General features: G+C 36.8%; 1 protein-coding gene across 1 annotated transcript in view; it reads left to right on the top strand.

Annotated features, from left to right (window-relative positions):
- Nucleotides 1-17162, top strand: part of LOC125258704 (protein NLRC5-like) — a 239929-nt gene that overhangs the window by 103758 nt on the left and 119009 nt on the right. The window contains exon 12 of the mRNA XM_048175689.1: nt 922-1095. Coding sequence (XP_048031646.1) covers nt 922-1095 — 174 coding nt within the window. The remainder of the gene's footprint in view (nt 1-921; nt 1096-17162) is intronic.

Below are 17162 nucleotides of genomic sequence, written 5' to 3'. Positions count from 1 at the left end.
TGAAAAAAATTCTCTCTCTCTGCTAATGTAGGTTAAGCTGCTGTTGGATGACAGATGAAGGTTGTTCTGCTCTGACTTCAGCTCTGAAATCAAACCCATCACACCTGAGAGAGCTGAACCTGAGTGAGAATAAACTAGGAGATTCAGGAGTGAAAAACCTCAGTGATCTACTGATGAACCCACAATCCAAGCTGGAGAAACTAGAGTTAGTATCATTATACTGTACAGCAGTTACAGTGTGATTAAAGTTCACTGTTTAGTTTAAGACAACTGGACTCAAGTCACATCATTTATAGCGCTGCACTTTCTGTGTTTCTCCATCTGAAGAAAGATTCAGAAATACTATTAGTTAACGACTTGTTATGTGTATCAGTAGAAAGAGCATTTGAACTTTGTGGATATAAAATAGTTTATATGCTGAAATCTGACAAATCTTTGCTTTGAAACAATACAGAAGTGAGAACAGAGTAAAAACAGCGTAACAAATGACAGTAGATTATTCTGACAGAGTTACAGTTATACTGGACTAATGCTACTTTCACTAAATCTTCATTTATTGAGCAAAATGTGTATTTAGAGGTTGTAAACTACACTTTAAATGACTTAAATTGATTCACATGTAAAATTTTCTTATGTTGAAAATGTGAAATCTGTCCATTTAAATATGAACTTTTCTATTGTTTCTATATTGATCCTATATATTAATCTGCAGTGATAAATTCACTTATTTGTGGAGTGAGGACGGATCCAGACTTGGATTGTAACTAGTGTCCTCAAATGCTCCTGTCTTGGTTTTGTTCATATCATGAAGTTTCCATGATTTTGCTGGTGTATTAGTGACTGTATGACATTTATTAATGATTCATTTAACTCACACATGAACTGAACATGATTTGAGTCATTTTCTCTTTCTTTCTTCAGTCTGAGTTACTGCAGTATTACAGAGAAACAGAGTCTCATCCTGACTTCAGCTCTGAAATCAAACCCATCACACCTGAGAGAGCTGAACCTGAGTGAGAATAATCTAGGAGACTCAGGAGTGAAAAACCTCAGTGATCTACTGATGAACCCACAATCCAAGCTGGAGAAACTAGAGTTAGTATCATTATACTGTACAGCAGTTACAGTGTGATTAAAGTTCACTGTTTAGTTTAACACAACTGGACTCAAGTCAGCATTACAGTAAGTTAGCTTTTTCAAGCAACTTAATGATGTATTTTCTTCTGAGACTAAATTTTCTGACTCTAACTCCTCCTAGAGCTTTAACTCCACAAACTCCAAACTTGGGTCAGACCTTCAGACTGTTCTGACTTAGTGTGCTATATCTTTTCTAACTGATCCGACTTACGGTTTTCCTAAAAATGATTATTAAAGCTCGGAAAAATCCCATTGACTTTCATTGACGGAATGTTCAAATGAGCCAAGACTTTCAAACTCCAACTGTCAAAATTCAAATTTAAACTACGGAAGCCCATTAGACTCAAAAACTCAATTAGACTGAAGTGCCATTCTATGTACTATTTCTAATCCATTGAAACTCATTCAAACTCATAAACTCATCTATCTATCTATCTATCTATCTATCTATCTATCTATCTAAACTACTAAAGTAAAACTTTCAAACTCAAAACTTTTAAAATTGCTTCAAATTTTCTGGACTGGCTTTTTCGGTATTGGTCACAGTGTTTTTTTTTTTACTAGTACATTAATTGTTTCATTTTAAGCATTTGACACAATTTACTGATTGTGTACATGCAGAAATCTGATTTTACAACAGAATAAAGAAGGGACACATCTAATAGTTAAAACATGAAGGAGAAGAAACTAAATGCTGCTGAAGCTCTTCAATAAGATGATCATCATGGATTTGAGTCATTTTCTCTTTCTGTCTTCAGTCTGTGGCGATGCAGTATTACAGAGAAACAGAGTCTCATCCTGACTTCAGCTCTGAAATCAAACCCATCACACCTGAGAGAGCTGAACCTGAGTGTGAATAAACTAGGAGACTCAGGAGTGAAAAACCTCAGTGATCTACTGAAGAACCCACAATTCAAGCTGGAGAAACTATAGTTAGTATCATTATCCTGTACAGCAGTTACAGTGTGATTAAAGTTCACTGTTTAGTTTAACACAACTGGACTCAAGTCACATCATTCATAGCGCTGCACTTTCTGTGTTTCTAAATACTTCTAAATACTATTAGTTAACACTTCAACAGTTTAAACAAACACTTTATACTCAATATCTCATGAAGAGTCTGAGTTCACATTATATTTGAGTAAAATTCTTCACTTTAATGATTTGTTTGTAAGATAATCTCTCTTCCTCTGTTTGTTTCTAGTCTACTGGACTGTGGCATTACAGATGTTTCTTCTTTAACTCAGTCTTTGACTAAATCAAAAGCACTGCAGTTTTTAAAAGAGCTTGATCTGAGACTGAATAAGATAGGAGACTCAAAGCGGCGGCTCCGTGACGTGATACGAGACTCAAACTGTGACCTGAGGTGAGGAAACATCACTGTGATATTAAAGATCTTCATCACCTCTGATATGAGAACAAACCTTTCAGATATTCATGAAAGGAAATTATCATTAAGCTTTAATGCAATAAAGGGTTTGTGTGAGAACAAAATATAAAGCTTTATTCAGCAACACCTGCTTTATCAGTAGAAGTGAATCATTTCAGTTTGAAAAGTCATTCATGTTTTAAATGTATTTAAAACACAAATATTGTTTGAGAAAAATCTCTGCAAGATCATGTAAAGTCAGTAATTAATCTGATTACAGGAATTTAATGTAACTTATTTTTACTCAAAAAACATTAATTATAAGTAATTAGCAGTTTGTTCCACTGAACACTGATTGTTTTCTCTTCTGTTCCTCCTTACAGAGTTTAATCACCAAACGTCCCTGATGGATCGTTTACATCAGTTTAAATCTGTGAAATGATCATGAGAGGATCAGTGACCATCAGATGATCCACAGAAGAGTCTCTACTGCGTCTATGAGGAGAAATAAATGTGTGATTAATGTGTAAATGTGTTTCATACAGGTGGAAGAGACTCAGATTTACAGTTAAATAAAGCAGCATGTGTGTTAGCATGAGTATCAGAAACATGTGATATTGAATGATTAATGTTGCTTTAATATTCAGATGATGGTTTTGTGTTATTTAAAGGAGGAACAGGAGGAAGAAGCTCAGATGAGTCTGTCAGCAGAAATCTTCAGTATCAGGCCTACAAATATAATAATGTTTGGATTAAACTCATCCATAATGATTAAAATGTGTCTAATCATAAATGTGATTGTCAAGTATAGCATGTAAATGATATATTTGGTCCATCTAAACATTTTTACCAGTTAACAGTATTTTGTTCCTTCACTTGCTCTGGTCTAGAAAGTCTAATGCTTTTTGTTTAGAAATTATAATCTTCTCTTTCACCACATTTACATTCGCATGTAAATAAAATAATATACAGTTAAGAGCAACTATTTTTGTGTGAAAAGTTCACTTTATTGAAGCTCCATAAGCAGATGCAGAGATTCTCCTGCTGAACCCTCATGTGCTGTTGTGGGTCAATTTGACCCGTTTTGATTTTTGAGTTTTTGGATGTTATGTCCATAGGGACGTAGGAATTTATCATCTTATTTATTTCTTTTTTTCTATGAAAAATTCTTTTTTTTATGAATTGTATCTTTTTTGTTTGTTTTCTCCATGTGTGCTCTGTGTTTTTCCTATGCTGCTCTTGCTCCTCCTACTGTCTGCCTGACAGGCTCATGAGCGCCACCTGAATCCTGCTGCAGCTCGTTAGGTGGAGTACAAATGAATCTGAAGACTTCCGGTCCAGGAGAGAGACTGAGGCTTCCTCTGAGAGATGCTGCCATCTTCTGGTCCCAGCGCTGTTCTTTTGTGTATATTGTTTTGCCTGTAGTGTTCAGGTAAAGAGCTGTGAAGTGTTTCAGCTAACGGGTGTATTTAAGTGGGCTTCAGTTGTCTGGTTTACCTGAGCTGTCTAGTGTTTCAGCTAATTTTTGCAATCCTGAGACTTGAGTGTAATCTGAGCAGTACTGAGTTTTTCAGTTAATTTAAGAGTTATTTGTTAACATCAGTTATTCTATTCTGTTGCTTTAATTTTTTTGTTACTCTAAATCTTTTCTTTCTAGTTCTGTAGGGAGTTGGATGCCTTTATTTTATTTAAGAATCATTTTCTCCTGTTTATGCAGAAAGGGAGTTAGGGAATTGTTTGTATTTTTATTTCATTTTCTTTTGGTAGGTAAGTTATCCCTTAACTTTAAGAGTAATTTAGTTTATTTTGGCCTCTCCCCTCCTGAAGTCTCTTTGTTAATTCCTACCATTTGTTTAATAAATCTTGTTATTGTTTAATCTTGTGGTATTGAGCATTATTGTATTTGCCCTGGGACCTGGAGATGGCAAGTTCTCTTTTTGCCTCTTCTTACCCCTAGACTTTAAAGAGGGGCTAATAACAGGAAATATCAGTTAACCTGTTTTTTCCTGAGATTAGTCATTATAATGCGAGATTAAACTCAGTTTTTTGAGAAAGTCGAAATACGATGTTGATAACTCATTAAATTTTAAGAATAAAGTCATTGTTTCAAGACAAAACGTTAAATTTCCAGAAAGAATGTAGAAATAAAATGTTTAGAATGAAGTTGTATTTTGAAAAAAGTAAAAAGGTGGAGAATAAACTCATTCGATCAGTGTCCATTATATACTGATAGAGGACATGACAGATCACTTACTCAAGATATATTTTAGACTTTCTTTCATTAGTAAAGAAATACTATCAGCTTTAGCTGATTATATCTGAATAATAATTAGTATATGAACATTAAAGATAATTTTTAAACTGCTGGGTCTTGTTAGAAGAAAAAACAGTCCAATTTGTGCAATCAATGTTCGCGCTTAACAACAACCAGCGGACAAGAAAAAATGGGACTTTCTAAAAAGCTTAACATGAAAAAGCTCTTAATGTGGTTTAATGTATTAAGACAGTGATATTAACAGACCAAACTCAGTAAACACCATACTAATAAAGCATAATATCTATGAGCAGATGAGCCCAGAATATGAACACGTTTAATTATACGTTGTGTTTTCCTCCCATAGAAAACTGCTATAAAGAGAATGTATGCCCACTTCTCTAGGTGAAGCTTTTCTTTTCTTTTTCCTCCACCTAATCATTTAAAATATGATATTGTCACAGACACGCCAGGCTCTACCATCACCCAGTCACAGCGCACGTCATCACCAGAGTTTTAATCACCCACACCTGCAACCCATCAGCACCCTCATCAACAGCAGCACAAGAGACACACGCACTCACAGTCACTGTCCAGTCTTGATTACACATGGTCTTACCTGCCTGCTTACCTCATGGAGTCCCTTGAAGTATACTTACCTGTTTCCAGTGTGTTCCTAGTCTCCTCGATGTCTCCTCGATGTCTCCTCGATGTCTCCTCGATGTCTCCTCGATGTCTCCTCGATGTCTCCTCGATGTCTCCTCGATGTCTCCTCGTCTCGTGTGAGATCCTCTGTCTGCTCCAAGTTCCAAGTCTGTGATCCATCAGCATTTGCTGATTGATATAATTTCTTGACAAAAGGGTAGTGAGTAGATTTTTATTCATTTCATTTATATATAGGAAGAAAACTGCAAGATCATATCAAAGACAAAATTTAAATAAGCATATAATAATTATGGTGAGAGGATGAGTGGAGTTTTCCTGTTTGACAGATTAAAACGTGAAAATATCTTGAACTTGTGTTAACCACAGACCTTATTTCAGGGATTTAACCAGAAACCCTCTGACTTTGGGCTGATGGAAGCAGAAGTGCTGAAATGTGAACTCAGTTGTGGGTTTGAGGACTCATTCCTGTATGGCAGCGTATCTCCATCAGTCCATGGAGTTGTCTGCCCACGCTGAAGCTCTGCGGTCTGGCTGTCACGTACTCCAGAAGGTCTGGAGCTCCAGGCGTCAGAGCTCTGTTGATCAACACAACACAGGAGGTAGAGAGCAGATTCCCTCTCTGTAAGGCCAGCAGGTCTTGAAGGTAAAGCTCAGGGTCATGATCCATTAGAACCAGATCCAGACCATCATTCCCAGTGTGAGAGGGTGAAGAAGAGATGGCCTCAGCCGAGGAGCATGTCAGCACCTGAAACTGAGCAAGAACATGCTGAGCTTGTTTTACCATGATGAGTGTTTTAGCAGCAGCAATAATGAGTTATTTCAGTAATTAACTGAATTAAGGAAATGAACTACAGACAAAACCTTGTTTCTTCAGACAACAATACAAGTTTAGATGTTTTATGTAAAAAAAAAAATACATTTAGGCATCATGTTGTCGCTCAAACTCTGTCCAGCTGGTGGCGGTAATGCACCAAAACTGGTTTCTCAAACATCAGTAAACATTAGCACAACATCATCACAGGTGTACCATGTTTATATAATGTTTCAGAGCGCTGCTTTCACTGTTAAACATTACAAGTCTTCAGATGAAAACAGCAGAAGATGAAGCAGAATCTCTTTAACACAGATTGAATCACGTGACAAACAGGAGCACAGGTGAGTCTCAAACTGAAAGTGTTTCAGAGACTTCTGGATTCTGTTCCTGCAGGACAAGACCGTCTGTACTGCTGAAGTAAGCTTTAATACTGACACCATTACAGTTATTTGAGGAATATGAACGGATTTCATGTGATTATGATTATTAACATGATATGTTCAGTTATAGCCTAACATAAGTTATAACTTATACCTGTTATAAAACTTTAACAAACGATGAAGAAACAGCCAGGAATTACTAAAACAAACAGTTTTATGGACATTCGTTTTGTAGAAAGTAATAATTCTTTTTTTATAAAAAGGTTTATTTCCAGTTTTAGGATGTTGTTTTGTGATAATGTGAAGTCGAAAGTATTCTTTGGAGAATCCAGTATTTCCAGTTAGGGAATGTCTTGAATCAGGGCCAGTGTTTGGAGATTTAGTTTCAGAAGGCGGAGCTTATATGAATATTCATGAAATTCCCGGAGGTCCGCCCTCTGTATTTTTCTGAGGTGAATCTATATAATAAAGTTAGTGAAATAATCGCCTAATATAATATTAACTGTAATTTAGTGATGTAAGGATATTACACTCACCAGATCTTCTCATCTGAGCCTCAGCGGTCTGACGTCACTGTCAGAATATTTGAGATGACCAATCAAATCAAAGTAGGCGGAGTTTATGTTCACAGAAGCTGTTGAGCGGGAATTTCAGCGACGCTTCGGTTAACGGTCATAAAGTGCGAGATAAGATGAGATAAACTAAACATTTCATATTTGACAGCTGTTTTAGGATAGAAACGTTAAACTACCGACAGAAATAATCAGGGATGCAAACTAATGAACTTTTGTCTAATCTCGCCATTTTGAATTGCCTATATAATTTACCAGATTCATGTAATTAATTAATGTGAGGGACAATAAACACTAACGAATCCGTTTTCATCATATTAGGCGTTAAATTAATAATGAATGTGCTCATATTGTGAATGAATTTATTAAACTGTTACCTAGCTTGTAGCCTTCAGTAAATGAACTTGTCTAAGAAAATGATTCATAAAACATATAAATATCATGTTTACTTTCTTCACAGATGAAAATGGGTTTATCAGTCAAAGCTCAGCTTTAGGAGGGGAAGAGACAGAGCAAGATAAGAAGACAGAGAAAAAGAGAGAGTGATGGAGAGGAGGAGAGAACAGGTATAATAATCTACTGTCCACTGACATGGTTTTAAAGCTATTATTTTTCATGTTTTTGGCCTTCAAATGTCTTAAGTCATGTAACCAATAATGATAATCTTAGGCCCCATTTACACTGCACGGTTCAAGTGACCCAATTCCGATTTTTTCCTCCCATGTGGCACAGATCGGATATGAGTCACGACCGTGTAAGCAGGAAAAAAGCGCATGGATTCCGATTTTCACAGATCGGTTTCAGGCCTCATTCATATGTAGTTATAAATCAGATATGAATCGGATACGTGCGTTTGCGCCTGCAGTGTAAGCGGACAGATCGGATATTCCCCTGTAAATGCGACTCCTGCGTCATTGAAAAGTGAGGGTTTTTTAACATTTCGCGGTACAGACATACCTATAACAAACGGAACATCTCTAGTTGACTGGCAGATTATTAATTTAATTTGTTTGTGTTAAATAAAAGGCGATCTGACGTTGAAATGTGTTGCTCTTCAAATCACACTGAGTGTTCGTTGTCACTGTTGTCGGTGACGACGGCTCGTGCACAGACGCGCGCTTCAGTCCCTATTCGTTCCATTGAAACCACAAAATAAAAAGCACACAAACTTGCAACTGCCCTTGATATACAATCACTGATGAATGCATTTGTTTTAATGACAAAAAAAAAAAAAAAAAAAACCTAGTATAGGATGGCGGATTCGAGCCCAAGAAGCTGTGAATATCTACCCGTACCCGAGTATTCTTCAACTCACACGCTTCCAGCAGAGCTGCGTACGTATACTGTCGTGAAGAATTTGTATTATTTTTATGCAGGGATGTAACTATTGCATTAAAAGGGTTTCTATATGAATTCATGTCAATAAATTAAGCTCAATGTACCATTGAAATTGATTTGTGATGTCAAATAGGCTATTTTTGGTACGTTTCGCCAAGTGCAGTGTAAAAAGGACACATCCGATACAGGTCACTTTTAAAAGAAATGTAAGCACGTCGTCCAAAAAAATCGGATATGGTCAAAAGATCGGATCTGTGCATTAAGACTTGCAGTGTAAATGCGGCCATAATAAAAATAATAATATAGGCCTAAAATATTAAATAAAAATTAACGATCAGTGGAATGGATTTAAAAGACACAATAGGCAATATGTTTAAATAATTATTTCTTAGTTCTGCACTTTTTCTCAATTAAAAATAAATATTATTATAGGCCTATCCATTTCTGATAATTCCAGGTTGCCATGGTCGCGCAGGTTGTTTATGCATTTAATTTGTGGCCATGAGAAATTATGTCGTTCCCTCAAAATAAAGAAGTCGTGGCCATAAGAATAATATATTGTTCCCTCACCATATGATCTCACGACTTATCATGTTCCCACGAGTTAACATGTCGTGGCCACGACAAAACTAAGTGAACTGAACATGTCCCCTCCCGGTCACCGTAGACAAGCAACAATCGTAAAGGACTATTATAAATCGCACAGTGTGGACCCGACTCATGGCATGGGACCAATTTCCCATCAAATGTGTTACAGTCACAGATTAAAAAAAAAAATAATAATTATGAATCAAAAATTTAAAAATGCATTTAAAAATGTTGCACAAAACTGAAAAATGAATGAATTGAAAATGAATTGAAAATTAAGCATGAATCAAAAATAAACACAAAACCAAAACTTTAAACACATTTAAAATGATATTGCACAAGTTATCCAAATCACACACAAATCATGTTTTCTGCTCATATTTTCTTTTTTTGTATGCTTGTGCCTTTTTTCCCTTCACTCTTGTTTCCACATTTTGCACTTGCTTTTCCCAGTGTTGCAGTTTGACTTTCATGCAGGTTTTTCCTGGGTCAGAAATGATCTTCAGTGGTGGTAGATGAACACAGTCATCCCATAGAATAAAAAAGTTTGGACGACGCATCGCCTTTCTCTTTCATGGTAGAAAAGTGAAGCTGCCAATGTCCCAATATAGCGCTGACATCTTGTGCTGATTTAGGACCCGATTCTGTGCAGTAGTTAGCATGACGTACAGCCGCGTGCTAATAAGGCCCCGCCCACACTCCTGCAGAATCATTTAGTATAGTTTACTGCAGAACAAATCATTATGTCGGTGTGAAATAAACAGTTATGGAAATGTAGAAATTAAAGTTAAAGCTTCAATCTCCTGAAAATCCAGAAAAAAGTCTTTTGGTGCCTCAGTGACTACTTCTCTCAGAGATGCTGTCAATCATGAAGTCACACCCCTGTTTTTTATAGCATTACATAACTAACTAAAACCAAACTTATATTCACTGAAGCTGTCAATCACAACACAAGGTACACAAAGCTGCAAAAACTCCCGTTATAATCATGAAGTTGTCTATGCTGTGCACAGTGTGCAGTGAATCTCTTATTGACATCAGGCCTCATTCATGAAACTTTCACAAATATACAAGCAAATTCTGAATAATTTGCGAATAAAATGGACCTTTACGAAAACTCTCCTCCAGATTCACAAACCCTTCGTATACAGCGGATTCAGTAGTTAAATGTGTATATTAATGAATTCCAAACATTCGTAAATTGGGCGCTCGTGCACGAGCAACTGAAATATTATTATGGTACATAGTGCGTCAAAATGCAGTCATCAGTTTGCTTAAATTAGATCACAGATCGTTCACATGTTTTACGAATCATTTACTCATGGTAGAGAGCAGGTGTACATTTCTTTAGTACCAACTAACATTTTGAAAATACGAAAATTTTTATGAATCTAAACATTTACGTCAGAATGGCTTTACAAATGATTTACACAAAAATTAGTTCTGCTCGTGATTCATGAATGAGACCCAATGTGTTTATACTTGTTGGTTATAATGAAAGAATTCACGAGCAGAAAAAAGCTCCACCATTTTGAACAGTGTTGAGTGGAATAAAACACATCTGATTGGTCATTGCATTAATTTTTTGTTGTTGATCATTAGAAAGCATCACGATCTCTTTGTGATCTAGTGTTGAAAATGTTAAAAAGTACATCCACTGTGGCTTTTTCTCACCAAAACCAATGGAAAATTGAATGACAGTTTATGGTCACTTTGAAGACATAAAAATAATAATATTAATATTTGGCATAGTTGTAACTCAACATTCATCATGAGTTCTTATTTTTCCTCATCATTTCTCCTCTGAAGTATCCTGATATTAATCTCAGTCACTCATTGTCATGTCCAGGTCATGCTGAGCATCTGATGGTCTTCAGCGACACAGAGACACCAGAGCTGAGCTGTTTTCAGTGTCAGTTTATCTGCAGTAATGTCAGAGGAGCGAGGAAAGGACTCTCTCTCTAAGATGAGTCTCTCAGAGAAACAGAGGTAAGACTGCGTCTGTTTTCACACAATCATTTTAAACACTGCTGGAGTTTCAGGTTTGTCCTGTAAAGAACAGCCTGATCAACAAGGAGTGTTTTCTCTCACCGTTGACATGTCTAATGCTGTGCAAAACAATTCACAACTTCCTATGAATGTTTCTAGATTACTGCAGATTAAAAATGACTTGAAACTGGTTTCATATTTAATTTACAGGAACATTTATCACAGTTAAATATGTTTAATGTACCATATGTCACGACCGTCAGTGAGAGTGCCCGAATTAGCCACTTGAGGGCACTCCATCCTGGACTGTTTTCACCCCAAGGACTACATATCCCATCACGCACTCCCCGGACTCTATCTCATTATCATTGCACTCACCTGTTTGGCATCATTTCATTAGTGTTTGTGTACTTATACTGAGGTGTTTCTGTCTGTGTTTGTGGTTCGTTGTTAATGTCACCCCAGATGTCTGTTCCCAGGTTTTCTTGTTCGCTGGTTTTGTTTCTAGTTTTTTGTTGGACTGCTGTTTTTGGATTTTGACCCCTGCTTGTTAACTGGATTACGCTTTTGGATTTGCCCTAAATAAACCCCTATCGCTGCACTTGGATCTACCTGTTTGCTTTGTGTTCTACCGTGACACCATATAGTCCTGTACAAACCCTGATTAAAGTGTATTTCATTACAGTTTAAAGGTGCTTGTTTAGTGGATAGTGAATGTAAATAATGTGGAAACTTTAATTAGAACAAGTCAAATATACATGTCAAACAGGGCTTTATAGACAATGGCACAGTTAATAACTAACTAACGTACAGAGCTTCTACATGACTGTAGATGTTTAAGACTGTGAACAAATCATTTTAACATCACACTTGATGTCCACTGGGAATTACTAAAAATGAACACTGAAAAACAAATAGCTGGAAACAGTGAGCAGGGGCTTTTTAGACCAATAATTTGTTTGTTAAACTGGGCTTAATTAAACATGAATCCTGAAGTATCTCCTGTAGTAAAGTGTTTTATCTTTCTGCTCTTTGTGTCATTAGTGTAAGATCAGGTTCACATGTGTCCAGCTCTGTGTCTGTGAAGAGTGACTGTTCAAAAGAGGAAGGACCAAAATTCAGTGAGAGAAAACCATCAACTAACAAAAGGTATTTCATGTGTTTTTTTATAATACCAATTTAATATTGGTGTGTCATCAGCTACTGAAAAGCATTTCATGTGTTTTGTGTCACAGCATTGCATTAGCAAATGTGATGGAAATTAGGGTGTGTTCACACTTGTCATGTTTAGTTCAATTAAAATGATTGGTTAGTTTGTTAGTGCGGTTCATTTGAGCATGTGTGAACGCTGCCATCCGAACCCTGTGCGTACCAAACAAGCGGACCGAGACTGAAAAGATGGGTCTCAGTCTGCTTCCAAGTGAACTCTGGTGCGGTTCGAATGATATATGAACGCAACACGGACCAAAGACATGTAAACGAATCAAAAACAGGAAGAGGAGACTCTAAAAAGGACAGAATCCTCACGCATATTAGTTTTTCTTGTCACAGTCGTGAGTTTGCCCATCACAGGCATCAGACGCTCATCTCCACGCAGCAGATTGTTTGTGTGTGACGGATGGATTCCCGCCGCTGTTTTGACTACTTTACACATTGTATAAGCTCTTTACGAGTTCCCAGCTGTCCAAAATACCATCACATGCAGGCTACACACACACAACGAGCGCATTTATCTCAGCACACAGCATTGTTTTGGATGTTCTGTAAGTTCCGTCTCAAAATAGGGAATACGTCATAAAATCCGACCAATCACGTTGTGAATGTCTCCCTGTGCCTTTAGGTTCATTATCTTTTGGTTCGGTGATAAAATTGCCAATCTGAACACTAATCAGACCAGGACTAAATGAATTTTTTCTTCTTTGGTCTGGACCAAATGAACCAAACGAACCGAACTACAAGTGTGAATGCACCCTTAAAGGATTAGTTTACTTTCAAGTGAAAATTACATGACACTATATGACTTTCTTCTTTCTGATGAACAGAGTCTGAGAAATATTAATAAATATCCTGACGCATCCGAGCTTTATAATGTCAGTGAACAGGATCAACAAATATTGGCTGAAGAAAGTGTCTCCATCCACATCCATCCATTATAACGTACTCCACACGCCTCAGGGGGTTAACAACGGCCTTCTGAAGTGAAGTGATGCATTTGTGTAAAAAAAAAATCAATATTTATCAAGTTATGAAATACAATATCTATCTTCCGCCAGAACTCCTTCCATATTCAAGGTTTGAAGAAAGTGTAAACTGGCGTCGCATCAGTTATACTTTTCCTGTAAGTTGAATAGGGAAGGTGTAGGTCGTAGCGTAAGCTTTTTGAATGGCCAAAGTTTTACACTTTCTTTGTACGTTGAATAGGGAAGGCGGTCTGGTGGAATCTACATATTTTACACAAATGCATCGCTTCACTTCAGAAGGCCTTTATTAACCCCTTGAGGCGTGGAGCACATTTATGATGGATGGATGTGGATGGAGACACTTTCTTCAGCTCATACTCGTTGATCCCGTTCACTGACATTATAAAGCTCAGATGCATCAGGATATTTATTAATATTTCTCTGATTGTGTTCATCAGAAAGAAGAAAGTCATATACACCTTAAGGATCTACTAGATGAAAGTGGAATAATAAGATCTTTTAAATAAGAAGGGGCTTGATCATTAAGAGCTTTAAAAACAAACAACAGAATATTGAACTGAATCCTTAAATGGACTGGAAGCCAGTGGAGCGATGCCAAGATTGGGGTGACATGGTCAAATTTCTTTGCTCTGGTTAACATCCTTGCAGCTGCATTTTGAACCATCTGGAGGCGAGCAATGGATGACTGAGGAAGGCCCAAATACAATGAGTTGCAATAATCTAAACGCGATGTGATAAAAGCATGAATGACCTTCTCCAAATCTTGAAAAGACAAGAATGATTTAAGTTTAGAAATAATCCACAATTGATAAGAACTATTCTTAACAACTGAATTTATTAATTTGAATTTGAAAGTGAACTAATCCTTTAAATAAAACAATAATTCAGAGAACACAGTGTGTGTTATTCTGCTTTCCTCTTTATTGAACTCAGTCTGGAGCATCTTTACAGTAATATAATAACAAGGAGGCATAAATTCACCTTGGAAAATACATCTTACAACTATAGGCGCCGATTTATGTTTCTGCCGATGGGTGCCCAGTGCCCCACATCCACCCCCCCATTTATATTATATTATATTATTGATAAATCCGTGCTCATGTTTCGTATTACTTAATGGTCTCGTAGCAGAATTTTGGTTTATGGAGTCAGAGGTTCAGCTGTGCTCTTATTATCAGTGGTTCGAATCGGCCCTTATTTAGTTTTTTTCCTCATTATATTCAACAAAGTTCATTAATGTTTGTATATCAAGAGCAGGGACATGCTTGTGTGCATTTTGTTAGTGATTTCCCTGGAAAGTCAAGCGATAGATTGACGTGTATGTCTGAAGACTTAACATACCCACAACGTTCCTCAGCATTTCAAAAACACGTTTCAGCGCTAGTTCGCTTCTTATTTAACTCAAATTAACGTCAACTGGATGCTTCATTTGCATTATATCTGTGCAGCGAGATGACAATTTCGACCCAAAAGCACATTCTTTTTACGAGTGTTGTCGCAAGTCATGCTCTCGCTGATATCTGATGCAAGGAGAGCTTGAGTTTGAGTTTGCACATCTGATTGAGAGCTGCCATTTGTGCTCGTGCATCACTTGGATATGCGCTCTCGACGTTTGCCATTAATATATCGCCATAGAAACAGCCTTAGACAAACTAAAAAAGGGTGAAGATCGTCGTGTCTGAAAGTGCCAATCGATTTTTCATTGGTTAAAATCAATGGAGAATATCTCGTATTTTTCCGTGGGTGCTCCAGCTCCCTGATCCGGATCGGCGCCTATGCTTACAACCCAAACATGACTATGTCCTTCCATCCATCTTCAGTCATAGATGGACAAAAGTGTGTCTATACTGCATTTAATTACTATTTGCATCATTAAACCCTTTCAAATGAGACTGAAGTATCTCCTGTAGTAAAGTGTTTTATCTTTCTGCTCTTTGTGTCATTAGTGTAAGATCAGACTCAGATGTGTCCAGCTCTGTGTCTCTGAAGAGTGACTGGTCAAAAGGTGAAGGACCAAAATTCAGTGAGAGAAAACCATCAACTAACAAAAGGTATTTCATGTGTTTCTTATTGTTGGACACTGTGTGAATAGACTGAATATTTTCAGCAAATATTTATGAAATTTATTGTTCAAATATCATTCTAATTTACAATCAGCAGTGCTATAAAAACCTAAAGGGAGCATCAGCAAAAAGATTTTGATTTTAATTATAATTCTGTTTCTTGTAATACCTATTTATTTTAGTGTGCTGACACACAACATATTAAAATACCTATTGTTAATGCAGAATTCACTATATATACTAAAATAGATCCTACACTTTAACAGCGTAAACTTTAAATAGCTCATGTTTTCTTTTTCACTGTTAAAGTTGGGGTAAGCCATTTTTGAAAATTTATTTGAAATCAACCCAAACAAACACACGCCTCTCTTCATTGCTCCACCTCCAAAACTCACCCTCCAATCCTAACCACCCTGCTCTGAGTCAGTCTCGAACCCCGATCGCTGCTGGCAGGTGAGGCGAGAGCACTAACATTGACACTAAACACCTCATTCTCTAGCGGTCATCAGTGTGCAGTGGTTTACCTGCACAACTCTCACTATCTGACCACTGTTACACACACAATGTGAGAGTGAATGTCTGTTTATCACAGCTGATGCGCAACAAAATAATGCTTCAGAAAAAATGAAGCGCAGATATTCTTTTGAGCTCTTTTGTATCTCTCTTTCTGCATCTCTTTCTGTTTTTCTTCAAATCTCCCTCTTGCTTGTTCTCTCTCCTCGACTGCCATACACACCCTAATGCTGATTGGCTACACGCTTATTGTTGGTGACTAACTTACAGTGTTTTTGTAAAAACGCAGTATTTTATTTTGTCTAACAGGCTTCAATGTGAGACATTAGACTCACAAAAAGATGTTCAGACTCACAAAAAACATGAGAATTTCCTTCAAGGCAATCTCCTTAAGATCTTCCAGGTAGGAAAACACATTTTCATAAAGGTTAAAAAACTATAACAAATAATTTACTGAACATTTCTTGCACAAATACTAGAATAAAAATTTGAAGAACCCATAAATAATAATCAAAATGTAAGAAAAATGTGTTGTTTTTGTGTGTTAAAAATTACAGCTAATTAACATTTAACATTTGTTTTTAACTGGTTTCTTTTACATAAATGTTTAATATCTAAATAAATAGTTTTGACCAAATATGGATGTGGATCTGGTTAAATTGTGTTGTTCTTTGTCTTATTTTCTCTTGCTTTGTTTGTAGGATCTTGAGAGCAAAATAATCGCATTTCTGAAGAATGAACTAGAAAAGTTTAAGAAAATATTACAAAAAGAGAACACACAATTCTTTGTGAAGGACTTTAATGAGAATGGATGCAGTACCAAAGCAGCAGCTCTTGATCTCACACTACATTACCTGAGAGAGATGAAGCAGGATGAAGCTGCTGATGCTCTAGAAGGTCAGAGACTCATGATCATCTGTCTGATTGACACTTATAAATGTAGGAGAGAAAATTCAGACTAAAACTATTTTCTGTTCCTGTGTTTAGATGAGCTGTTCTTCATTAATCAGCTCAAATGTGGCCTAAAGAAGAAGTATCAATGTGTGTTTGAAGGAATTGCGAAGCAAGGTGACTCCACACTTCTGAATAACATCTACACAGATCTCTATATCACTCAGGGTGGCAGTGAACAGGTCAATACTGAACATGAGGTCAGACAGATTGAAGTTGCTTCCAGGCGTCATGAATCTCAAGAGATACAGGTTAAATGCACACAATTGTTTGAAGCACCTGGACAACACAAGGAGATCCGAACTGCACTGACAAAGGGAGTCGCTG

The sequence above is a fragment of the Megalobrama amblycephala genome, linkage group LG23, assembly GCF_018812025.1.
Source record: "Megalobrama amblycephala isolate DHTTF-2021 linkage group LG23, ASM1881202v1, whole genome shotgun sequence".
In the NCBI taxonomy this organism is placed as follows: Eukaryota; Metazoa; Chordata; class Actinopteri; order Cypriniformes; family Xenocyprididae; genus Megalobrama; species Megalobrama amblycephala.
This window is presented reverse-complemented; position numbering and strand designations above follow the sequence as displayed.